The sequence below is a fragment of the Hermetia illucens genome, chromosome 3 (assembly GCF_905115235.1).
Source record: "Hermetia illucens chromosome 3, iHerIll2.2.curated.20191125, whole genome shotgun sequence".
Classification (NCBI taxonomy): Eukaryota; Metazoa; Arthropoda; class Insecta; order Diptera; family Stratiomyidae; genus Hermetia; species Hermetia illucens.
Window position 1 is genome coordinate 79,297,991 of NC_051851.1, and position 27,609 is coordinate 79,325,599.

Here is a 27,609-nt window from a genome sequence, read left to right on the forward strand (position 1 = left end):
GGCAAACAATATATTCAACTTTCCGTTTTGACAACTTTTTGTTTTTGGGACGTTGAACTTGCCAGGATTTACTATATAGCTTCTTACCATTACTGCCGAAACGCAAGGTAAATTGAAAAATTGTCACCCAACAATTTCTCACTTTTCTGTTGAAAACTCACTGATTACTTCACAAGCAACAAGTAACAAAGTTTAAACCGTACGCTTTCACGTAAATAAGATTCGAATTCTTCGCTCAGTAACGTCACATGAAATATCAGCCAATCATCGCTTTTCCTTTTTTGCTTTGTGAGAATTCAGTTTTTAAACCATCATAATTAATAAATGACCGTTTTGAATTGGTTTTTTTCAACAGATATGGTAACTGGGCAGGTGAAACTACTATTTGGGCGTAAAACCATATATGAGTCTATTAGGTCAAGATCCGGACTTCGTGCCGGTCATGGTAACCCTTGATTCCCGGCCTCATTAAGGTGCTCAGTGGCAACGTGCGTTATCTCGCATGAATGGCGCGAAAGATATGATATGGTCTTAAAGAACATCTTCTACTTATCTTTGAGCGGTCACACAGCCTCTATCGATCACAATAAGATCCATTATGTAGCCTCCCTGGTAACCTACTTTTCCGGATATATCGCATGAAGCAAATATTTCATTTCGGCGCTTGTAGACACGCTGATGTCCATTTGGATCTCTTAGGGCTATTCTGCTCTCAACCGAGAACAGGACATCCTTCCATTTCTTCACAGTCGTCAGCGTTTCTTGCAAAAGCAAGTCTAGCTGTACGGTGTTGTGAGAGGAGTTGTGGGACGCGAATTGGGCTAAAAGCCCTCGGATTTATTTCTGCCAGTCTTCTTCAAATGGTACATTCACTCCCACTGACATTTCACACACTTCCAAAAGACGCATGTGAGCTCCAGTAGCTTTGCAAAAGCGATTTCTCAACATGTTGCTGACAACAAAGCGGTCATCTCGAGTTGATGTGCATCGATGTCGGCCTTAACCTTGCCTGTGGGCGAATGAGTCTGTCTTCCGAAATCGTCTGATGGCATTGCGTACCATAGTACGAGGCACACCGAGTGTACGAACGATGCGACGTAAATTAAAGCCACTGTCCTAGCTTCACCAGTTGCATCGAGTGACACTTTTTACAGTCACAAACAACTACAAACTCAAATTAAACAATATTCGCTCACTATAGCAGAATAGAACGAGAAAGGTTAATAAAGTAACACAATTGCAAAAACCAGTCGGTGACACAAGTTTACGAAAGGAAATAACGATATTAATTTTTAATTAATTGCAAGAGTACCCACTTGACAAAAAAAGCAAAACAGTTGATCAGCCATAGTTAACATAAACAAACAGGACGAATTATATAGGTGGACGGCTAACTGTGCCTGCGAGTGTAGTTTCGAAGTTTTGATAATACTCTTGTCAGGACCGCTTCCTTTCCGATGACTGACCTATATTTCTTCAGGTAGTCTAATTCATTCTTGTAGCAAATGTTAAAGATTTTCCTGGTTGACTCTCTGAGAGTGGACAGATCTCTGTTCCACCAAAGTTACATTGCTTTTTGGCTGTGTTTTGCTGGGTATGAGACTGTAAAATCTAGTTTGCCTCTCGTGCCACCATTAGAAGCACTTATAAGTTTGGCTTCGATAACCTGATCAAAATTTCTCCAGTCGATTCTTCTGAGGCCTTCGAAATGGTAAGATACCTCTACAGTGAGATTCAGATTAAAAAACATTTAGCTGTGATATGAGAAGGATCTCTGATAAGACACTCTTCAGTTTTTTACCCTGAAAGTTTTATTGTCAATAGGGTGATATCAGGGACCTCCTCTTAACCTGAGAGGGGAAGTGCTCTGCTCCTGTTAGAAACGGATCAGACTCTCTAGTACTGCGAAATAAATTGTTGTTTTGGAGCTCGTTAGTGTTCGTCATCTTTTAATCCAAGGCTTCTGTATTGGTGCGATCTCTTCCCACCGGAGGATGATCAGCGGAGCCGCATTTTGAATTCTACCGATTTATCTATTGTCTGTTCATGTAGGGGGATCTTCGGTCCCCGTCAGACTATCGATTTTCATCTCCTTCACAGCTTGCTGACGGCATCTTTGTAGCATAGAACATACGGTATGCGAAATTGTTTCGAATAATTTTTCTGCCTTGTAAAACAGTACAACATTAGTCAATCATGTGATGAATGAATGACTATATTTTTACAAAAATTATCTAAATTTCCCCCGTAATCTTTCCCATATCAAAAAGTAATTGGTCTTTATTTAGAAGAGTATTTCTTGGTAATGAGACCACCCCTTTGATAAAAATGGGATAATTTGCCAATTTCCACTTACAGTGCACTTCGACTGCTTCAGGTTTACATTTTATAATATTAACTCCTTCCGCTTTCAAATTATGTCTTTTTAAGAGCTATTCCAATAGAGTAAACCTGAATCTAGTGTTGGATAAATGCCTACGGCAATCGCAAGGCGCGTCGTCATTACTTGGGGGCGGTTTCGGCAGAATATTGCCTGCGAGATTCCTTCCAGTCCAGAATGAGGACCAACGGAGACTTCCGATATGATGGAGAAGGGGGCTTTCTATAAACAATTGAATGCAGTCGAGGAGAGGCTTCCCAACGGTGATCTTGTGATCATGATGGTTGACCAGAATGCCAAGGTTAGCTTTGTTAACATTTTGCTCAGACATGTAATGAGGAAACGCGATATTGGCGGTCACAATACAATACTAAAACGGCGTCACAAGACCTGGCTAATTGCCGAATCTTGGAGGCAAATAGTGGCGAACGTGACACGTTAGAGTTCCAATACTGTGCGAAATCAGCGTGGTATGTGCCGTAACAAAAAGTAATTTATTATTACCCTTGTCAGAGAAGGAGAGGGTTCCGAAAATAATAATCTTTCCAGAATAGGTGGAAAGAGCATTCACAACCGTTCCCAATAGTATAAAAACCGGCGAAGTTCCATCTCTTGTAAATGGATTCCAGTCAACCGATTGAGGAGTGCCTTCCCCATGTACTCGAGGAGGGTGATCAGACCCGAGTCTACATGGGATTTCTCTGAAGTGACTCTTGGCACGAAGCCTCACCGGAGGTTATCTGGTACCGTGGAAATCGGGATGGCTCTTTGAGAGTATATGTTTTAGGAGAATTCCTGGAGGCTATGCTCTTGGTCCGGTTATTTGCGGTCTGCCCCCTTGAGGGTGTGGCGCGGCAGGATTCGCAGCATTCGAAATTTATTTCGAATGTTGCGAATGCGAACGAATAGATGGCGCAGATCTATCCACTTTGCGGAGCTCGCCACGGGAGTGGAGGACCGGCGAGAAAAGTGTGCCATGAGTTAGGGGCAGAAAAGAAACACATGAAGCGAGACTCTCTTCTGCCTCTAACGAGCATACGGTGACACAAAATATTAAAGTTAAAATACAAAAGTCTAAATATTACGCGCATGCAAATGATCAAAGTTCACTTAAAGAAATTCTATTAAAATGATTCATGTTCACAATGTTTGGCTTAATAATTCTCATAGGAATTAACTGTAAAGAAAGTTAAAAGGGTGTTTCATGCCGGTTGTGCCCATATCGCGGGCGTAGTTCCTTTTAGGCTCAAGCGGGTAGTCGTCCTTTTAGGCTCAAGCATGTAGTCGTGCTGTACAGTCGGGCGCCGTACCCCTTAGTATAAACCAGTACCGCCGTGCCAGTTATGGTGGGTCCTTGATTGTGTGGAGACCAATCAATCAATCCGTGTCCGAAAAGAATCGTGGGATTACACCTACACGACAGGTACTCACGTTGAACCACCAGGACCTTCATCTCTTATAGATGAAATGGGTAGTTACCGTGTCACTTATGGACTGCTATTTTAAATAGAAGTGAAATCATATCTGCCAACAATGTGCTCGAGTCGAGTAAAGTCGTTGGTGTTGTAAGTCCTGCTACTGCTACTTCTATTTACGCGGAAACACTACGAATCCAAAACTTTTTCCAGAAAGTGAAAGAAGGCGATGGTCGTTAAAATACTGAAAAAGGCACACACTGCAATAATCCTGGAACGTATCAAGGAATATTTCGAAAGCTGGTTTCCGCTCTGAATCTTCCTGCACTGACCACATTAACGCCGGATCATTTTGCAGTTCTATTCTCCGTTTCACTGATTTCGAGAAAGTCATAGACAAGGTGAATAGAGAGTGTATTTAGAAGGTTATACGCGCGAGGGGTATTGGCGTGCTGGAACGAGGTGAAATTTCGGAGGAATTTGAAGTTGAAAGGGTTGTATCCTGCCGTCAATATTATGTCTTCTTGTTATCGGTGACATTTTCCGTGCCGATTAAGCCATTTGTTTGCTTTCTCAACTTAACCAAATGGTTTTAAGTTTGGAGAAGGAGGCGGGTAGACCATATTAAAGGAGTGGAAGTACTTTGGGATCAGCTTCCTTCCTTTTGGAAACTCGATCAATTTTCATGATTCACTTTCAATTAATTTTAGTATCTAATGATTAATTTTAGTATTTCATGATTCACTTTCAATTAATTTTTATCTAATGAATCCCTATTTTCTCTGTCTTGTATAATATTTTATCGCCCCCAACAGTTTTCACTGATGTAGCAGCTAGAAATCTATGTCCCATGCCATGTTAACGTAATTTTTTCAAATCATTATTTAACCAAATTCACGTGCCCATGAGGGACCAGGTGCATATTATGCAGTGTTAATGTGCAGCTCGTGAAGTTCGATTAACACTACAGTCTTACCTGGTTTCAACAGTTTCATAGATATCGAAACTTTTTTGAGTATTATTATTTTGAAGCGCTCAGACTTCTCTCTGGGGCTCTTATGTGAAATTCGTGTTATCAACTTTCAACCGCAGTTCTCTTCACCGTTTACAGATTTTTACTTGTATCGTAATTTAGTTTCTCATTTCTGTAATCGTTTCGTCCTGGCAAGATTTCTTGTCATAATTTCAATCCACACTGCCATAGGTGGCTCATTTGATCTATTGATCGAATGTCCTTGGATTTGCAAACATTTACTACGAAACGAACAGGTTTTTGGTATATATGAAAACGTTCAAAACCTTGCAGAGATCCTGAAATACAAATTTAATTTTTTGTGGGAAATGTTGGATATTTTAATAGTAAACAAATGTTCATGTTTTCAACATTTATTTGTTCGTATAAAAATCAGCCATTGTCTTATATAATATAATTTCACGGTTACATCATAAAGCTTTGAAGTTTTATATTTATTTGCAATTAATATATTTCAGAAATTTGGTCAAAATACCATAGTTTCCCTAACTCCTATCAAATAAAATGCTTATTACTAGAACAGCTCGGCTAACTCTTAAAAGATAAAAAAATCATCTGCATTCATGACTTCAAATTGTTCTTATTAGAAATAGCTGTGATCCATAAGTTATTAGCATAAAGCCTCTCAATCAAAATATCACTAACAAACGCTCATGAATCCTCCAAATCTTAACATTAGCAAGACAGAGTTATCTTAAATATTAAGACAGCGCAATCTTGTTTCTGGTACACGTGACGTAAACTCAAAGGTGGTGGGTCGTTGAATTTCTTCATGCGAATCGCGTCTAATTCTTTGCGGAGCAGCGCCCATCACAGATCGAAGAGGTATTTTGCGTTCATCCAGGATATCTCGTACACTTTTCTCTAAGCAGAAAAGATGCTCGTCATACGCCTCAGAAATCTCCTCTTTCATAAAATTTGCTAATTTGAGAACATACTCTACATTATGTCCGCTAGGACCAGACGAATCAACAATTTGCTGAGCTATACTACTAATTGAATTTTCACCGAGCCAGTGGGCGTTTTTGTCGGTAGCAATGTATACTAGGACGGGGAAAGCTTCGCCGCATATGTCTGAATTTTCCACGGCGACTCGAGGGAAGAATTTCGTGTCAATGGTCACATAGCCACCTGAAAGAGATAAAAAACAATATGTGAGAAATTGCGAGCTAAGAACTCCTAGGGCAAATGTAGTGATTTAACTAGAACTGCGGTCAGGTATGTGAATCCCAGACAACAAGTAAATAAGTCTACTCCAGCTATCCGATTTGCGATCGAAAAGCTCCAGAACAAAGAAATGGCTCTGAAATACGTCAAAAAATTTACACAACAAATCCGGCTGACACCAAATCAACATCAGAAAATTACAGTCCTGAGGAGAATCATATCAATCAAGTTAGTCGATTAAGATAACTGCAGAGGAACCAATTGGGTATCAACTTCAACTATGGGAGGCGTTTGAAGGCTCCTAAGGTTATCTAGGCATGTCTTATTTGACTTTCAGAAATATAGTAATGATACACAAGGAGCAATTTACCAGTTAATCTGAATAGTTGATTTGAAACGTGGTGTGCGATGGAGTCGCATTCAGGTCACAAAAATTATAATACAGAAAATGTATATCGAAATCCACACAACACAAACTGGAAGCACTAGTACTACCATCAAAATCTGGATATTGGAATGGAGAGAGTGAAGAACTTGGTTAAAACTTGGGTTAAAATCAAATATATCGAGGCGCTTGCAAACAGGCTTCATAGAGCATGTTATGAAAATAGTTCTTGGCTGGCAAGTAAGAACCAACAAACTAAATGCTGGAGCTACTACACTGCTAACGTACAATGGAAAACACGACAATTATTTGATAAGGCACAAAGGACAGAAAAGCGGGAGGAATGCCACTGAAATTGATACATTGCTAAAAGGAATGTGCCTCTAGAAACTCCTAGCCTAAAGAAGTGGAGGTTTAGCGAAGGTTTTGCCGGGACATTGCAGAAACCCGAAGGATCACAAGAACTGGGAAGGAATTTCTAGAAATCCTTCCAGAAGTCCAGGTTCTGAAATAAACGCAAATGGGGTAAGAGACGAGCTATTGGCCCTACAATATTATGACCAGGGATATGTCGATTATTGTAAAATTCCTACAAAAGCTCTCACAGCTCGTTCCGTATGCTCTGCTTATAGTTAAGGGAGAGGAGAAGCTTGCAACATATAGATTGCAAATAAATGGGATGTGAGCACTTGTGACACATGAGATATTTTTCATCCACGAAGTTACAAATCCAACTTGGAAAAGAGGAAGTGATTTCATGTTACCAATGTTCTGGACACTAAAGTGGAAACCTCATTAATAAGACAGAACTCCAATTCCTGGAGAGGAATCTATTTGAAAACACAGATTTTATGGAACACATATGGTGAAAAACGGAAGATTGAACAGAGGTAGGGATACATGGACCAAATCGGAAATATAACAAACTAATACATCATTGTAATCCAGACAGAAGTGTATGCGATAAGCCAGTGTGTTAGGGACAATCAACGAAGGAAGTAAATGCTTGATAAAATCCGTAGTCTAGGTAGTCTTGCATCAGCTCAAACCTTATCTTAATTGGCGTTTGAACTTCAGTAATATTTTAACATCTCCCAACTGAAAAGGAAGTACCATCAACATAACAACATAAAGGAATTGACGGCAATGGGAAATTGGACACACTTGCAAGAAAGGGATACCAATCTAGACCAGAAACTATGTTTGGAATTTGCAAACCTGCAGCAGTGATAATCATAAGGGACTGGGAAGCCAAGCAACTACTGCATCTATGGTAGACAGTCCCACTCAGTAAATTTGCACAGCATTCAAGTTCGCCTTTTGCCTTCCAGTCCCACATCCCTGAAGAAACGTTTCACTTCAGTCTTATTGCTCTTACAAGCACAATTTAGAAGTCGTCTGGTTGATTTCCTGAGATTTCTACTTCTCAGTACCACCAAGTAATTTTGCCAGTAGAAAGGAAGAGGTTTTGGCATAGTTGTTCCACCTAAAGTTCCGCATCCATGCGTCCAGTTTCTATGTCCTCACCCCTAAGGAGCTTCGCCTTCTTTCGCAGTACTTTCTGTTGCCATCAGCTAGGAACCCAAGTTCGCTCTAATATTGTTTCAAGAATTCCGTCACCTGGTTGGCGCAAACAACCACTAAGCATGTGACAGTTTCCAGATTTTTTCTATCATATATTTTTGGAAAGCAGAATATGTTGTATTTCTATAGGAAATTTAGACAAAAATTCAAAATATTTACCAAGTCACAGCAAAAAGACGCGATATTTCAAATTTAATTTTGTATAATAATTTAAGACCTTCATAATAACATACAAAAATATTAAAAAGATCACATCTTTTTTTCTGGGTATTTACCTCTATCGTCCGAAACACGATTGTAATTTTACCTTTCTAAACATTAAAATGACAAAATTGTAAAAGAAAAAAACAAGCAAGTATCGCAATCTTTTTCCATTAAAATTCCAGAATAAAAATCAGAATTTGTCTAAAATACATAATTGTGATTCACACAGCAACTACTGATGTCTAAAATCGTTGGTGTAAGAGTTATACAGTATATTTGCAACATATTCTGCTTTCCAAAAATTAAACCCCTTTATAGTAGCCATTACAGCCACTAAGCCAAAGTATCACCTATTATGGTACTAGGTATTCTCACAAGGAAGGAAGACTTTTGCCACAACCGCTGCAAGGGTGGTGTATGCACAGCCAGGCGAATTCTTCGACTTATAATACAATAATGAGCAAGTATATAATATAATTTCCTAAACGAGTTAAGACAGGGTCATAGAAGTTGCCATGATAGTAAATGAGTTCTCATATTCAAAGGTCCGAAGAAACCCCTCTTGCAATCGTGGCAGGGCCCACCATGGATTATCAGAGGAGCAGACCAATTTTTTAAGCACCAAGATACCGTCGAAGCAACGCATTCCCCCGTGAGAGACATTTCAGAAATTTGTCAAGCTTCCCTGTTAAACAGGAGTGACAACCACAGATTTCCTAATCATTACCAAGTAGCACTTCAGTATTTTCGAAACTAAGCAGCAATGTGGCAGGCATCATTCATCACGTCCTTGCTATAGATACAGTCGGGCGACCTTGATTTCCCGGTTGTTTGCAGGTGAGATTCAGAATACCCGTGCTCGCTGAGCCGCTGAGTTAGGGAATAGTCAACCTCACCGTGCTTTCGATTGAACCACGACCGCACGTCTTTCCCAAGGTTGCTGTATGCGCAGACAGTACGGGATCTCTCTTCACAAGCAACAGCTTTCTTATTTCCCTCGTCGCGATCGGAATAACTTCCACTATCATCATTACAGCTGTACAGATGGATAAGAGACCTGCGACGTTGGACATTAGGTAAATCGTAGACATTCTAGCCGCAGTCTTGTCTGCAGTGTTGCGTATCTGATCGAAGAAGCTCATATTCGTGTCTCTCATGATGCGGAGGTATTCCACTGCCCGCTTCGACAAGACCATGGTTTCACCAACCTGAATAGGGAGGACTGTGGAACCTTCTTCTTGGTCAGCACAACGACTTCAGTTTTCTCCAGAGCAAGGGAGAATCCACGCTCAGGCATCCATCTGCTCACTCGCCGCATCACCATTTCCAGTGTGCGGTGAGCTTGCCCAACCGTGCGTGCAGCAATTTCGTCAGCGTGTCCGACTAGATGCGATTCATCAGGCATCTGAAGTCGTAGAAGGCTATTGTATAATGCGTTCTAAAGGTCCGGACCAAAGATAGATTCCCGAGTTTTCCCTAGATGTCACCTTTATTCGGCGCTGTCCTCGGGTCTCATAGAGTAGGGCATGGTCCTTTAAATAGTCCCTCGAGATCCGCAATAGGAAACCTGGGCTATGAAAACGATTCTCCAGCGCCTCAAGTCTGTGGCACCACTTCGCAGAATTGAAGGCGTTTCTTACATCGAGGGTAACAAGAAGCACCACTGTGCCTCAGCTAGTTATACCGCTTGGGTCAACTGCTTAATGGCATCAGCTATGGATCGCCCCGCTCTAAAACTATATTGTGTTAGTGAGTAGCCTCCCACAGCATGTATTGCGCTAATCAGTCGTGGCTTGATGAGCTTCTTAAGCAACTGCCCCGCTGTGTTCAGTATACTGAGCGGACAATACGCTGATGGCGCCCTTGGATCTCCTTTGCCCTTGCTTATCACCACAAGTCTCGCAACCTTCCACGGGGAGGGAAAACACCTGCTGTCAAATATGCGTTGAATGCGCCGAGTAGCAAGCCCGGCAGGTGTTTACATACGACTTTCAATACTTCGCTGGCAATACCGTCTGATCCTGATGCTTTTTGTCCTTCATGGACAAGACCGCTTCTTCTAATTTCTTTGCAGCGAAGAGTGGGCATTCCTCAATACTCCCTTCTTGATCAACAGTGTCAATTCGGATGTTGTGGCCAGAAAAAAGCCTCTGTAAGATTTCTTCCACCTTAGCTGCCTCCATAGAACACACTAGCCGATGGGTACCGAGTTTTTTGGAAACCAGCTTATACCCGAGGACCCGTGACTACCTCTTCATGTCGTTGATTAGCTCCTGCCGGCAGCGTGCCTTCTGCCTGTTGATTTTGTGGCGGAATTCCTTTTTCACACTCTTATACTCTGTGGTTCTAAGCGTTACCTTGTCTTGGCTTCTTGCGCGCTGAGCGTATGCTTGCAATTTCGGCCGACCACCAGTACACGGGTATGTTTCTGGGACGCAGTTACCTTTTGGGGCACAGTGACCTTATCCAAGAGCTTCTGGCAACTCATCCAATGCACTTAGTAATATTTAAACCCTAAATTTTTTTTTGTTACGAATTGGATTACATCGAAATATTTATTTATTTTTTTATACATAGTGTTTTCGCACTGCGATCATTTACGAACTACATTTTACGAGTCGCTTCTACGACATTTCCTGCATATGTTGTTTACAAAATTAGGTTTTATTTGTTTATAAATAGCAAAAAAATTGCAACCTTTTGAAAACCTTAGGTTACCGTCCCTTCAAGTCGTTGAAATACTACTTGCTAAACATGTGAACATGCATAACAGTTGACCAGGCAAACAAACTGATGGCATATTTTCACCTTCACTGAATTCATAGTGAAAGGTAAGCCACTTAAGAAATTCGATTGTTCGTTAACCTGATTAGAGGATCAATGGTATATACGAGCACATACTAACCCTTTGCATAAACAGATAATTAAAGACCGATAATAGCGCAGAAAACATCAAAGCCTGTTACGTTTCTTATTTTTAAATAATATTTGCGTAATTTTTCTCTTTAATTCTCTGAACAAATTTACCGAAGGTCATCACAGACATGCAAAATTCTTGTAAACATTCCGCCATTCACTATAACCTGCCGCAACGCATGTTCACTTTGCTACGCTGTTTCAACAATTTATTGAATAACAATCTTCTTACAAAAACTACCGACAAGCAATCTGTAGTTAACATTTTTCGGGATAAATGTGTCGATATTACTTCAAGTGTGGAGGTACAGAAGTTATCTAATCATTGACTAGTCTTACCTAGGGTGCACTCCCGCTGCTTCAGATATTCTAACGCACTATCGCCAGTCACTTTATACGCACAGCCCCAAGTTATACCCTGGAATATAAAGATATAGAAATTACGTGTTAATCATTTATCTGATTTTGATGGATTATAGTATTTACAAGAAATAGTGGCCTCTCCGAAATCATTCATTCGAGAAAATGGTGACGTGAATCACTTTCCTATGTATAATAGTGAGTGTAAAAGAAAACCAGTTCAAAAGGAAGCCCTTTTCGTATTTGCGGACATCATCTTAAATCTTAACCTAATCACGAAAAATCCAAAATATCCATATGACCTTCTTCCTCGTCTAGTAGAGAGGAAAAGGTTTTGTAGGTCTCTTCGAAGTAAGCCCCATTATGACGAATTCCCCCCGCCCAAGTTAATCAGACGTTGAACTTCTTTCCTAACCCATTACTGAGCGCTCTGGCCGGTTCTCGAGAATACCACTTACGTCGGATGTGTCCCTTCTTTTCTCAGGAATGGCGAAATTCTCGAGATATGGACGAGTGACGTCCTGGCACTTTCTGCCCTAGGCCTGGGGACTTTTCCCAGGGTTGAATGCACGTGGAGTTACCGAGAACTCGTATGTGACCCCGAGAGTTGAGCTGAAAAGACCCACGTAATCCACGTGTCTCCTATTCACTTCATTTCTTATACCTGAGTTCCACAAAACTTACATCCACGAATTATATTGAAGTGAAATTTCTCTTACTAGCTTTGCTCGAGTTCTATTTATACATACAAGAGTGAAAACGACATTAAGATTTACCGTAGACACAAACCAATAACTAATTGAGTGAAAAGAGTTTGGAATTTGTTTTCCGAACGTGTCTGTTTCATGCTTACATGCGGATTATTTGATTTCTGAAGTCAGCAAAAAATTAAATAGATTCCGCATTTAGGTTATATCAGACAACCTAAATAAGAACGATCTAAATTTTGATAAATATTTCGAATTATCAAATGAATTCACCCAAGATATTTTCCCACAAATTAGTACAGAAATTATTTTCTTAAGGGGGCCATCCCGTGTGTCGGATTCGCGGAATCGATTTTTTTTTGGCATCAATTGTATCTAGATATAGTTTAGAATATATGGACAAAGTGGTTTTTTGATATTCGGAGTCATTCGGAAATTATAGTGTTAAACACGTGATAAGTCACATGCCAGATTTATGTCGATCGCCGTAATAAAGCTCATATTTATCGGTCCGAAAGACGTTCGAATGACTTCGCTAAAAGGACAAGAATTGAAGCCAAGGCCGTACATGTCTTTCTTCAAGAAACCTAAGGTTTATGGACTAGGTATACCAGATTAATGGTCAGTTAAGGTTTTATGGCTAAAAATCGCATTTTACTTTTTTTTCGAAACCGTATGCTGAAAATCGGCTGCCACCATAGCGCAAAATCTATCCAACGAAATTTTTTGCAATTGTCACGACTTATTCAGAACCTATTTCTACGGTCCGCAATCTATGATAATTGCGATTCATTCAGTAGTTTTTTTTTTATTCATTGAAGAAGCCGTAAAAAAACCCCAAAATTCAAAAAAAAAAGTTTAACACGGCACCAAAAATTTAGTTTTTAATATTTTTTAACAATCCTAGTTTGCGGCCTGTAGTTAACTCTGTACGTTAAAGTGCCGTCTACTCCTTTTTCTCTAAGATGATCGCAGCGTCCTCTAGCGTGACAGCAGAAAAACCCCTTTTTTGGAGATGGGTGTATAAATTGCTCCGTATTACAATAAGGAACTATGTGATCGGGCTGGAAAAATTACTATGCACGCTCAAGATATTAATAAATCTATGGTGAAAAATTTGTATTTCCATCTTTCTTTAGTTCTTCACAAAAATTTCTAAAAAAAAACCCAAACAAAAACGGCCTTCACACGAAATGACCCCCTTAAGATTTCCAAGGTTTATTGAGGAAAGAATATAAGTTGAGGACACTTTCTGACACTTTAATTAGTTTTATAGCATTTTTGCTATAATTTCGTTCACAATGTCGGAAAATCAAATTTTTTAATTGGAAAATGTACTTACTTATTTCTTTCTTAACTGCATTTTTGAAAATTTCTCTCTACTTTTTCATACAGGAGATTTGATAGTTTTATGCTGCTTTTCTTAAGTCTATCAATCGGTTTACTGACTAGGTATCTAGGTAATTGCGTTGATTAAAAGACGGAAGTGGTAGTAAATGGGTCCCAGCTACGGACAAAAACAGCGCACTTACCTGTAAAAATGGCAGTTCTAAATTGTATAGAAAAGTATCAGATAAGATGGTCAAATGGTAGTATAGGTCCCAGGGCGAAATGTGAATTGGTACCCACGATGGAGCATAAAACCTGGGAAATGCCTGCTGAACCAACACCAACAGTTCTACTACCAAACCCTATCTCCACCTCTACGTGGTGACCGCTGGGAGCTCTTTCTTAACGAAAAGCTGCAGACGGAGAAGGATGAAGGCGAGTCTCCCTCGCCGTTCACGCCCCTACAGAGGAGACTGCAGAGTCGGAGAAGGATATCTTCTACGAGGCAGTAGAACAAACCCCCGAAGCCTATCCCAGATATGATATTAAAATCATACTCGGGGATTTTAACAGCAAAGTAGGGAAGGAGCCCGTATTCAGGCGATACGCTGGACCCCATAGCTTACACCAAAATACAAATGGTAACGGACTGCGGATTATTCAATTAGCAGCATCGCATGAAATGGTTGTTGGAAGTACCTGGTTTGCGCGGAAAGCGGTCCACAAACATACGTGGGCCTCTCCAGACGGGATCACTTTCAACCAAATTGACCAAGTGTGGATCGAACGCCGCCACCTCTCAGCCTTGATGAATGTCAGAACATATAGGGGACCAACATAGACTCGGATCACTATCTCGTTGTCATGTTGTTCCGAGCTCGAATAACAACACCACCGAGAATCCCCTCTGACAATCAGGTGAGAGTTAACACTGAAGCCATCCACACTCCGCGACACCTATAAGAGGGAAATGGATGCCGCAATAACTGCAGTCAAGAGAGGACCTGGAGATGAAGCATCAACAAATGATCTTCACAATCACCTGAAGAACGTTATCATGGATACGGCCACAGACGGAAAAAGGAAGCCTGGGAGAACCAACAAGTCTGTGAACTAGAAAAGTACAGGGAGCAACCGCACCAGGCGCGCAAGTTTTACCAACAAATCAGCAGGATGAAGCCTTATACATCTCGACGCTCGAGACGACCAGTTACACCAAGTGGTTTATCAACTTGTGCTCAAGGTGTGGGACAGCGAATCAATGCCTGACGATTGGCAACGAGGCATTATCTGTCTCATACATAAAAATGGAGATTTCACACAGTGCAGCAATTATAGAGGTATCACGTTACTGAGTACCATCTATAAGATATTCTCCGCTATCTTGCTAGGCCGGATAGCCCCATACGCCCAGAACATCATTGGCCCATACCAAAGAGGCTTCACTCCAGGCAAATCAGCAACAGATCAGATTTTCTCTCTGCGGCAAGCGATGGAAAAACTGTTGGAATATGGACAACAGTTGCACCATCTATTCATCGACTTTGAAGCCGCCTATGATAGCCTAGCCAGGGTAAAACTTTACACGGGCATGGGAGAATTCGGTATCCCGACGAAATTAATAAGACTGACTAGGCTGACCCTGACCAATGTGCGAGGCCAGATAAAAGCAACAGGATCACTCTCAAGACCATTTGACATCAACAACGGTCTACGACAAGGGGATGCCCTGTCATGCGTCCTCTTTAACCTGGCCCTTGAGAAAGTGATCCGTGATGCCGAAGTAAATGTAAGAGGTACCATCCTCTTTAAGTCCACCCAACTACCTACGCTGACGATATCGACATCATGAGAAGAACCATCCGAGAAGTACAAACTGCTTTCATCCAGATCGAGCAGGCGGCAATTGGGGCGAGATCTTGGGCTGCACATCAATGAAGGCAAGAGCAAATATATGGTGTCAACGTCAGCACCGAAGACGAATCAACGAACAACATCAAACCGCACTGGTCAAACAGGAAGAATAAGGATAGGAGAATACAACTTTGAGACCGTTGATAATTTCTCCTATCTAGGGTCGAAAATCACAACGGATAACAGCTACGATGAGGAAATCCGCGCACGGTTGTTGTCAGCCAACAGAGAGTATTTCAGCTTACAAAAACTGTTCCGCTCGAAACGTCTCAACATAGGGTCAAAGCTCTTACTGTACAAGACAATGATCTTGCCAGTCCTCATGTATTCCTCGGAGACTTGGGTTCTTAGCAAGAAGAATTGGGAACTCTTGGTCGCGTTCGAAAGAAGAATCGTCCGAAGAATTTTTGGCCCCCTACATGAGGATGGACAATTCCGTAGCCTGTATAACGACGAAATCTATGAGCGATACCATGACCGTCCGATTGTGGATAAAATCCGGCTCAATAGGTTACGGTGGGCGGGTCACTTAATCCGTATGGATGAGGATGATCCAGCCCCGAAAGTCTATAAGGACAATATCTATGATAGAAAAAGAAGACGAGGCAGACCCTGCCTAAGATGGAGCGATGGCGTAGGCCAGGACGCCAGACAGCTTTTAGGGAAATCGAATTGGTTGGACCTCGGCGCAAAACCGGGGTGTCTGGAGTTCCTTATTAAGGCAGACCTGGGCCGGATACCGGTTGTTGCGCCGTTGATGATGATGATCAGATAAGAAAATTTTCTATTTATTTCTGTTACTCATATACGTGTTTGCATCTCAAAACGGTAATATACAACCACCGATAAAAAAATCTCTACCTTCTTTGAACACGTTTTTCAATTCAACCAATAATTTGTCTCCTTTCGGGTAAGTGTTAAGCCAGTTTTCAAAAATTAAAGGCATTTTCATGATCCGAAAATCAAAATTAAGTGCAGAAGAAAAAGCGAGAAGGGACTCACCACTTTAGAAAATGGCTATATGTTTTTTGCTTTGAAATAGTAATTTCTAATGCCCAATTAACGTATCTGTTGAATAAAAAACGGATTCCGAACATTCATTAATTATTTATAATGGTATAACGTCGAATTCTCACAAGCCGAGAAAAAAATGAAGTGTTTGACTGACATTTCATGTGACGTTACTCAGGAAGTAGTTTCAGTCTTGGCTACGTAAAAGTAGACGATTTGGTGTTTCTTGTTTCCGACTTTTGAAGTAATCACTCAATTTTTAACAGAAAGAAATGAAAATTTTACTTTGTTACCTGAAAAAGGAGAAACCGAAAATTTACCTTACGTTCGGTAGTGATGATAGCGAGCTATATACCAATGTGGACTGGAATATCTGTTTCCACCGATTGCTGCAAACATATTTTATATTTTGCAAATGTGTGAAGTTAAATTAATACAAATCTTCGACATATTGCTACATAATTGAGCTGCAGGTCGAAGCCTAAAAGAAAGAAATTACCCTCGAATACAAAGTGAACAAGAAACTTCAAACACGTTAACGAAAAATTCGCAATCGCAAAAAATGAGTTTGCACTGAGTGGGATTTGAACCTTAGTCCAGTTGAATATATTGCAGTTCTCTTGTGCGTTATCATCTGTATTAAGCTCATCTACCTCATGCAAAATGCTTTCCAAGATGCTCTTCCTTTGCAATTTGGAAACATGAAAAGTAAATAACAGTGATACGAAACCAGAATGCAGTCATATATTATAAATTAAGATTGGAGTTTAGTCTATAAAATGTTAACTCAAATTGAAATAATCCCCACAATATAAACTTAACTACAAAGAAACCAAATTCAAACTTCTCGCGGGGTTTTTGTGTAGTTATAATACTGGTGTAGCAAGGAAGGGAATTAGCTTTGATCACTTCAGCTGGTCTCATGACTGCAAACCTAGGGTGCGCCCCTACGTTCGTGGGACCGAGAAGAAGTACTTCAAAAGTGTTACAGCTGATTACACATTGGCGGGTGCTAAGCGAAGTCTCACTGTCAGATCACCAACACCTAGAATTTAATCTATTGCAATACAAAGACGGAATCCTAGATTGGACAAAGTTCAATGAACTTCTTGGCAATAAAGTAAAGCCCTAGGCGACTAAGGACTCATTTGAATTGCACACTTTTAGAGTGCTATGAAGAGGCTTGTCCTATTTCTCGATCCCAAAGCGGTAAAACAGTTCCTTGGTGGAACCGGGAAGTGCGAAAATTCAGGAAATCAACCAGGCGACTTCTGAACCGTGTTTGCAAAAGTTTCACTCTTTTAGAAAACCCGATGGTACTTCCACGAGTTCCAGGCAGGAATCAGTAGAGACCCTCCTAGAAGTGTACCATCCGGAAGAACGGGTGAGAGACGTGGTAGGGAGAGAGTTGACGGTCCTTGCAATCCCTTCAACTGATTGCTAAGAAATATTTTTCTAGCAAGTCCTGCTTTGGGGTATGTGCCTACCTATTGACAGGAGGTTAAGGTAGTCTTCATACCAAAGCCTGGGAAAGATGGCTATTCTAATTCAAAGAACTTCAGACAGATCAGCTTGACTTCATTCTTGTTGAAAGGGACTGATTGAGCGTCGCATTCGTGGGAAGGCGCTTAGGTTGCATTCACTTAATGAAAACCAACATGCTCACCAGCGTGGAAAGTCATGTGAGCCTGCTCTTCATTCTTTGGCTGTAAAGATAGAGGATGCAGTTCTGAAGGGTTAGTACGCGATGGGGGTGTTCGTGGACATTGAAGGGGTGTTTCACTGTGCGCCTTTTCAAAAACTCTGTGATACCGTCAGGGAGCAAGGTGTTGATAATACTTTAATTAGATCAAAGATACAACCCTTCAACTCTCCAAAGAAGTGAAATATCTGGGAGTCACTCTAGATAAAAAGCTTCTTTGGAACGAACATGTAGAGTTAAAATTCAAACAAGTTCTTTAGGCTTATGGGCTGTGTAGACGGACCTTTGCCTCGACATAGGCACTCAGACCTCATGTGGTAATGTGGATATACGGTGCTATCATTAGTCGGATCTTCGCTTATGCATCCGTAGTGTGGTGGGTTAAGGTGAGACAAAAAGGTTTTCACCGTAAACTAACCGCACTGCAAAGAACTGTGTATCTAGGTATTACCGGGGCCATGAGCACGACATCCAGCGCAGCTCTAAATAAATTACTCAATTTGCAGCCCCTGGATATATTTATTCAAAGCACTGCAGTGAGAGCAGCTCATAGACTAATTAGATTAGGTCTACGGGGAAACAACGGACGTGGGGGGGCGGAGCATGGGAAGAGTTACTCGGAGTACTGAATCCGGTTCTTATAATGCCTTCCGATTCTAGAGGCCCCATACATCTCTTTGGTAGAAGATATGAAGTTATCCTGAAACGTAGAGAGAACTGTGGAAGTCCCAGAGAAATGCGTGGCGGGATATATGGAAGTCTTCTAAACCGATAGCTCAAAAACAGGATAGGGCTCTGGTGCCGGAGTCTACCTCTTGAAGAAAAACGAGAAGTGGGCTTTTATTTTGGTACAATATGCAACGGGTTTTCAAGATGAAGTATATGCAACCCTAAGGGCGGTAAACTGAGTGTTTGACGAGCGGTTGAAGAGGTAGGCGCATCACAATCTGCCGTGATAGCCAGGCTGCATTGAGGGCATTGAGTAGTCCTGTGATCACCTCAAAAATCGTTCAGGAATACAGAAACCGTTTGAACTCTACCTGTAGATTTAATACGGTGGAACTACTGTAGGTACCTGGTCACTGTGTTATAGAGGGAAATAGAATCTCGAATGCGTTAGCAAAAGAGAGGTCAATCTCCCCAATGACAGGTGGCAGAGCCTAAAGGCTGCCGAACATACCAAACTTTTCCTGACCAAATCGAACATGCGTACCGTAAAGTTTATCCTGTCGAAAAGCAGGAGGACTTGCAGGAGTATTCTAGACATTCTGATACATGCCCTTCTGTAATGAGGGAGCGTAATCCACCGAGCATTTTTAATGTGAATGCTACGCCTCTGAACGCCTCAGACATCAGATTTTTGGTGCCGACATTCTCCAGGTACGCCGAGTAGCATCGCATCTACTAACGGAAGATTCCGGGATATTCGTTAGATGCGGGTGTCCAGTACTTTGGATCACCATGGCCTGAGTGTTCAGAAGGTATAGCTTCCCCCCACCACACACACAGAATGCACGAAACAATATCTTGCTATCCTTCTTGACACTTTACCGTCAAAATTAACTTTGATATTTTGATGAGGAACTACCAACTGCCGGTCAACGGAACTTTCTTCACTTGACTTGTGACGTCACAAACATAGCGGGAACTTCTCAGTGCGTTTGAATTTAGTTGAAATTTAAAATACCGAAAATCTAAAAAGAAATTGGGACACCAGAAGCCTAACGCTTCAGGTATGAAAGGTTTTGTATATTGCTTATATAATATATGTAAGTATATTTGAGGGGGCATTTGTACTCAATTCGTAATATAAGTTAAGAAAAGAACTGGGTGTTTTTTCTAATATTGTAAATATTTTTATTTTTACAGTAATGCGTTAGAATTTTGTGTCACTATTATTCAAATTCAAATCAAGTCACAAGAGAAGATATACCGCAACATATTCAACCGGCCCAAGGTTCGAATACCGCTTCAGAGTTGAGCCTATACAGAACCTCTTGGAAGGACACCATCCGGGAGAACATGTGACAAAAATGGGGAGCAGAGAATTAGTAGTTTCTGTAAACCCTTCAACATATTCGTGAGAAGGCTCTAATATCGAAGCCACTAAATGACAACCTGTAGAAATCGTTTGAACTGCTTCTAGATTCAATACGGTGTAATTACTCTGGGTGTCCGGGCATTGTGGTATAGAGGGAACTGAAAATTGAAGTGTTAAAAGCATTGGCACTGTTATCAAAAACTGGGAATAAGCTTCTCATAATGACAGTGACAGAGCCTTAATGCTGCTAGACACGTGAAGTTTTTCCTGTCAGAACTTGCAGGAGAATTTGGAACATTCTGATTGGCATTTTTCGAGATAAGATATCCTGTAATGAGGAAGCGGGATCCACGGTCCTCCGCATATGGATGCATCAGACATAAAGTAACATCACATCCATTAATGGAAACCCTGCGATACCTAAACGAATCCGGGATATTCCGTTCGGCGGGAGAATCGTGTACAATGGAGCACACCAGGGTCTAAGTGCTCAAAGGTTTTGCCTCTTCTATCTCATAGACACACACATACAGATACTATATATATATGTAATAGATTGTTAAGAATTTATAAAAATATCCGCTGCGAGTCAAGTGATGCAGTGTTTTAGTTTTATCAATCAAAGAAAGTAGATCCGATTAAACATCCAGTTTGCTCTTTGTTTTAATATATCATGATCTGCAATTTTTATTGGGGACAAAAGCTTACCTCTTTATCTTCAACTAGAGTAGCGACACGCCCAGGCTGGAAAGAAAGAAAAATACATTACAAACCATCCATTATTGAGCCAAGGCAGAATATATTTCCTTACTTGAAACTAGCACAAATCTAAAAATAGCCGACCCACGCTCCACTAATCAAAATATTCACCATATTTATGTATGTCTACACAAACTTTTGTAAATAATCGGGAAAACCGAAAATATCCAGATAATTAATAGCTTCGAGATAAAAATAAATTATCACAAAATTTCCTAGACATTTTTTATGATGGAGGAAAAGTTTGAATAAAGTAAATAAAAGCCAAATTGCTCTACCTTTTGCTTTCGCTTTTATATTGTGCTTTCTGGTTTTTCTTACCAATACGAGCTGACCATGTGACAGGTTCGTGTTCTGTCTACATTTATTATAGAATACTTTGGTCGTTCTATTTGCGCGTGCGATTTTGTTAGAGAATTAACTTTATGGATGCCAAAAGTAGCACATATGCAAATCTATTTATCTGGTTTTAGGCATAAATATGTTCATTTTGTGCTCCTAGTAAACAAATTTTCAAGGATGGGCATTGCTCTTTGGTGGGAGAGATCTATTGCTAGAATTTGAAAGATGCGCTACCTGGGTTCAAATCTGATCGGTAGGATGAAAAGTAATAGGTTTAGAGAAATATTCTTGACTTTTTTTAATAAATACGGTAATAACGAATAATTCTATTGCAAACCTGAATTTAATTGTTAATTAAATTTAATCAAATTCAACACAACATCAAATATTTACAGCCTTGATTAGAAACCCACCACCAGATGGTTCCCGACTGTTATTTATCAGTATAAATTTGTCGATAAAGGCTTCGTTTGCTGCCGACAGATATTTCAAGTGGATTTGTATTTACTTACAATGCAGGAAAGGGAGACAAAACAAACAAAGCGGAACTCACTATGTTATCATATGTGAAAGCTGTTGTATGTTTATTTAAAACGCGCTTGCTTAGAATCTGGAATATAATTTATAAACACGCCGACTTAAATGTAAAACAGTTTATTTGGATTTTTTTCTCTTGATTCATTCATTCGTCTGGCGAATTTATAATGATAACGCAATAGCAATATTAAACATTTTGTGGCATTTCGCATAACTTGCGTCACTTGAGTTAGATAAGCAAAATGATACAAGAGAATTAATTTCAATTTGATGTGGATTGCTACGAATATCGGGAACAGGTTTCCTTTGAGGGTCTGTTGTTAGTGGGTTATCATACTGGTAGGACAAGAGTTCTGCGTAGAGAACCAGAAAATAATAATTAGAACTGGAACTATTGATGACTGACCCTGGAAATAGCCGGTTGGGATTGAATATAATTGAATAAGGAAGCCGCTTATTATCAACAGAAGAAATTTGAGATCAAGAATGATGTTTTTAAGCTTGCTTGAAGAAATGGGCGTTATCTTATATTCACCGTTCTTCAATAGCTCATCTCACGCTAATTGGCGGTTGGTTTGGGAATCAGTTCGTAATTAAGCATTTTGAAATAATTTATTCAAGAGGGTAAATTTGATACAATTTCTATACGAGCAATTGCTGTGGTCACTTCATCATATATGAGTGGAAATACTGTTCTTATCGATAGTAGTTCTGCAGATAAGAGAAATTCAATTGGACAATATTTAAATGATTTAGCTTCGCCATATTCTAAGCCAAAATAGAAGAAAACAAGTCGGAATACCGGAAGCTCGCGCTTCGGGTATAAAGGTTTTGTGTTCATCTTATGTAAGAGACGCACATTTTTCTGTCCGTATATAGCTACAAATCCAACATAATCCTTCATATATTTCCAAACTACGAGACATACGTACATATTAGAGCCATAGATATCACGCTCACCCTAAATAAACAAACTGCCTATTACCTACTGTGCACATATATGCACGTATCTAAATTTATCGTACCCATATTTCCGATTTACGTCTTATATCTAACTGAATTAGGCACTACCCGCAAAGTTCATTAGCACGCATATATTATATACCTACATACACACATGTCTGGCTGACAAATAACTAAAAAACTAAAACAAAATAATTGTCTGCGACCCAATTCGTAAGAACTCATTTCGTTGTGATATTGACGAATTGATATGTGATGATGACGTCATGCGGGTTGTAGAGTGAACGAAATTCACAAAAAATTGTAAAGTTTCACCCCCTATAACTTTGTTAATAATAATTGGATTTTCTTCAAACTTGACCAAACTGTGCGTTATATTCTTCATTACACGCATGCCAAATTTTGTACTTCTGGGATGAACATAAGGGGGGTGCCGGGTAAATTTCTAAAATGTGGAAATATACTATTATTAACTTTATTTGTGCAGATATCGTAACCGGATATATTTTGAGGCCTAGATTTCGTAGAGATGCACCACTGTGATTTTTTTCAGATTTTTCGGTTGGATAGGTTCTGAGAACGAGACCTGTTACACTTTTTGTGGGTCATATTTTGAACCCTCACTCCCCTATGTTTCATCTAATATCAAATATTGAACCAGATTCGAAAAGTACTAATTGAGATCTTTCATTTGATACCCTACATGGCTACATTCTGTGAAAAAAAAATTTGCACCCTCCATTCACATGTACAGGGAGCCCCCCCTTAAACTTAACATAAGATGGCGCCACTTACTGCATGTAAAGGGATCACCAGATTACATACTCTCACCAATTTTTGTGACAATCGATCCAGCCGTTTCCGAATAAATCGGGTGTGACAGACAGACAGACAGACAGACAGACAGACAGACAGACAGACGGACAGACGGACAGACAGACACCGTCTCGATTCTAATAAGGTTTTGTTTCACACAAAACCTTAAAAAGAAGGTACAATAAAATGCTGAGCTCAGGGAAAGAGATAAATAAAGTATAGTTGGAGTTACTCGTATTCCAATACGCTAAAGTCTACCTGACCTCACCTATCTTGGTGGCAGACCCGCGGTAATGTCCTCAAAAACTAAAAATAATCGCGTGGAGTAAAAAGCCTCGGAACAATGCTAGGACGTTCTCCTCAGTCGACGCGGCAAGAAGGGCTGCGGTCTTGTTGAGACATGAGCAAGCAAGCAAATTAGTCTGACACAAACGAAAACGGATCTGCACGCTAAGTATTGTTATCTTCGCTGGAAAAACTGAGGAACTCAGACGTACCTTTCGGAAGATATGCGTTTATCTCTGCACTCCACAAGATGCCCGATGTTGCGGTGCAAAATCTGCCTATAAATTTCTCTATTTTGGTAGCCCACACACGCAATGTGTTCGACAGTATCATCTCTGAGGGTTTCCATGATACCATTAAACATATCGACCAGTTTGGTGACCTCACCATTATGTCAGCTGATCGCACGCCTCATTTCTTTACTGCATATGCACCACAGACAAGTTGAGTTGCTGCCGAGAAAGATGCATTCTGGTAACTACTTCACACAGACACTTGCAAGGTGTAATAAGGTAAATATTTAGCTTTCGAAAGACGATGTCTAAATGAAGATCCGTGAGAAGAAACGGCTTTACTATAAGTTTCTCGTCAGAGAAACAAAGAGCGATCGCTTTTACAAAGATCTTTAGGATAAACTGGACACATGGGACAACAAGAGAAATCTGTATCTGCGTCATAAGCTAGTGTCAGTTCTGAGCGTTAATGACAAGAACGATATTTTACTTACTAATCGCCGAGGGCAACGGACCAATAGCGAGAATATTTTGATCAGATTTCAACGTTAGAATTTGCTCATTCTCCGATTCTTCAAGTACTGTCGACATTTAGAGCCGTTTCACCTGTTCGCACTGCTGAAGGCAACGAAACAATCAAACCAATGAAATCGGGGAAAGCAGCAGAATCTCATGCCATCGCAATTGAGCTTTGAAAAGCAAAGAGCTGGAACCCAACACGTGACTAAGTAAGTTCTTCAATCAGGTTATTGGGGAATGACTGTCCCAATATAAAAAAAATGCTGCTCGATTAGATTGCTGGCAAATACCATGAAGATTTTTGAACGCATTCTCGACAACTGTATTTGCGACATCATTCAAATAAAAGTGGACCAAGCCAGTTTTGCCACAACTGAGGAAGTGCGAAATTACTGACGTAATATACGGCGTTGTCCGATTGAAACATGAACTAACCTGGTATGCTCTCTATGGGAACACATAGTGCCAGAGAACTGCTGGGTTAAATTGCTCTGCTGCGATCTAGAAAGAAAAGTTCCAAGTATGGGCTTCGTATCTCTGTCGATATCTACCAGGAAGCATTCAACACGAATCCGAGGTGTTTGTCCTTGTTATGGACACTGACCATAGGACATCCAACGCCCAGCTCTATACATATGATATTTTCCTAACATCTCATAGCAAAGCTGATGTCGAGCAACTTGTCCATAAGTGGTATGATCTCCACATGCAAAACGGTCTCAGACTGAATCTTAATAGAACAGAATTTTCGACGACCGATCCAAATAAAACAAGCACTATCACGGTCAGTGCCAACGACCTGATGAGAACCGAACAATATATCTCGGATCAATGCCATCAGCCAATAATGAATTGTATAATATTATGAAATTGCTTCACACGTTAGCGCAACTTAGAGAAACTGGCGTTCGACAACTGCAACAAACGTCCCAAATCTAAAATTTAACGCAATGTGGTCCGCCTTGTCATCCCTACGATTTTGAATCTTGCCCAATTATAAAAGATAATGAATGATGCCTTGAAGTAATTTAAACGAAAATGTTGCGGTACATGTGAGGACATCCGCAATCGATATGAAGTTGGACCGATCACAGAAAAAGTGTGAGAGAAGGGTCTTTGAGTGGTATGTAATTCGCGCTGATTAAAACTCAATTTTTTTTACAAGGACCTAAGTCTTTGAGGAATACATGAGGAACGCCAAGATCATGTTCTTGTACAGTAAGAGTTTTGACTCTATGGTGAGTCATTACGGAGTTTTTGTAATCTCAGATAGGCTCTGTTGGTTACGAACAAACGTGCGCGGATTTCGTCGTAGCTGTTGTCGGTTGTGATTTTCGTTGCTGACGTTGCCACAATATATTTCATCTTGCCTTTATTAAGGTGCCCGCTCGAACTGGACGAAGGTATAGATGTACAATGTCAGATTGTTCATCAGCATAGGCTAGTGGTTGGGTGGACTTGAAGAGGATGGTGCCTCTCGCATTTACCTTAGCATCACGGATCACTTTTCCAGGGCCAGGTTGAAAACGATGCATGGTTGGAGATCTCTCTGTCTTTAACCATTGTTGAAGTTGAGTGGTCTCGAGAATGATCTCGCTGCTTTTATCTGATCGCGCACATTGGTCAGGGTCAGCCTAGGCAGTCCTACAAATTTCGTCGGAATACCGAACTCTTTCATGACCGTGTACAGTTTTACCCTGGCTATGCTATCATAGGTGGCTTTAAAGTCGATGAACTGATGTCCATATTCCAGCAGTTTTTCCATCGCTTGCCGCACAGAGAAAATCTGATCTGTTGCTGATTTGCCTGGTGTGAAGCCTCTTTGGTATGAGCCAATGATTTTCTGGGATTATTGAGTTATTCGACCTAGAAAGATAGATATAATTGGTATAATTGGTACTCAGCACTGCACGATATTTCCCTTTTTATGTATGGTATAAATAATGCCCTATTGCCAGTCGTCAGGCATAGATTCACTGTCCCATACATAGAGCATAAGTTGATGAATCGCTTGACATAGATGGTTGCCTCCATATTAAACCAGCTCGGTTGTAAATCAATCAGATCCTGCGATTTATGATTTTTAAGCAGGCGAATTGTACGAACTGTTTCTTCTATGTTTGTTAGTGGCAGTATTTGTCCGTCGTGTTCATTGGCGGGACCTTCAACTTTCCGATTTCCTGGTGGTTGAACAATACATCAAAATAATCCACCCATCGCTCCAATATGCCCATTCGGTTGAAAATCAGATGTCTCTATTTGTTTCGGCGGGATGAACATCGTGTTGTATAAGGCCTCACCCTGTTGACCTGCTGTTAAATTTCCGCGCCTGGTTTCTCCCTATATTTTTCGAGTTCACAGATCTGTCTCTTCTCCCAGGCTTCCCTTCTCCGTCTGTGAAGTCACTTCTTCGCTCGAAAAAGTCCGTGATAGGTCTCTGACCAGACACGTGTTCTTTGAGAGTGCAACGTCACTCGGTATACAGCATTCTTCCGCTCCGTTGGTAGCTTACATTTGTCGTCAAACCAGCCGTTCCGACTTCCGGCTTTGACTGGGCCAAAAATGTTTGTGCCCGTATCAATAATAACGAACCCGCTTTTAAACATAAGAAAAGCTGAAGAAGGAGAGATCTGAAGGGTTTTACGAGCGACATGATTCTCTTATGCATGTTCATAAAATCGTTACTTCATTATAAGGCAGGTACTTGGTGGAATGTGTGATTTAGACGAGCCGACTCCACTATCGAACAGGGCAAAGCAGTTGAAAAATTGAGACAAAATTTCGAAGTTGAAATCATCCTTTTTATATCTTTTTGATTTTTCCGTTGTGACACTACATAAAACTGATTTTGTAAAGTATATTAAGTAATATGTAAGAAAGTAGTGGTGCATTTTTGGATATCTCTAAAATGTTTTGGGGGTTTCTAGTTAGAGACTTCTATCAGTAATCGTACTATCGATAATATGGAAACGACATATAATTAAAAATAGTGACAATTTTGTGGTGC

At 40.5% G+C, this 27,609-nt stretch overlaps 1 protein-coding gene across 1 annotated transcript in view; it reads right to left on the reverse strand.

The window, feature by feature from the left end:
- Window positions 1-5,201: 5,201 nt before the first annotated feature.
- LOC119651225 (putative glutathione-specific gamma-glutamylcyclotransferase 2) overlaps window positions 5,202-27,609 on the reverse strand; it is a 60,350-nt gene continuing 37,942 nt past the window's right edge. The window contains exons 3-5 of the mRNA XM_038054695.1: window positions 20,857-20,892; window positions 11,424-11,502; window positions 5,202-5,959 (exon numbers count right to left, since the gene is read on the reverse strand). Of these exons, the coding sequence (XP_037910623.1) occupies window positions 5,523-5,959; window positions 11,424-11,502; window positions 20,857-20,892 (552 nt within the window). The 3' untranslated portion in view covers window positions 5,202-5,522. The remainder of the gene's footprint in view (window positions 5,960-11,423; window positions 11,503-20,856; window positions 20,893-27,609) is intronic.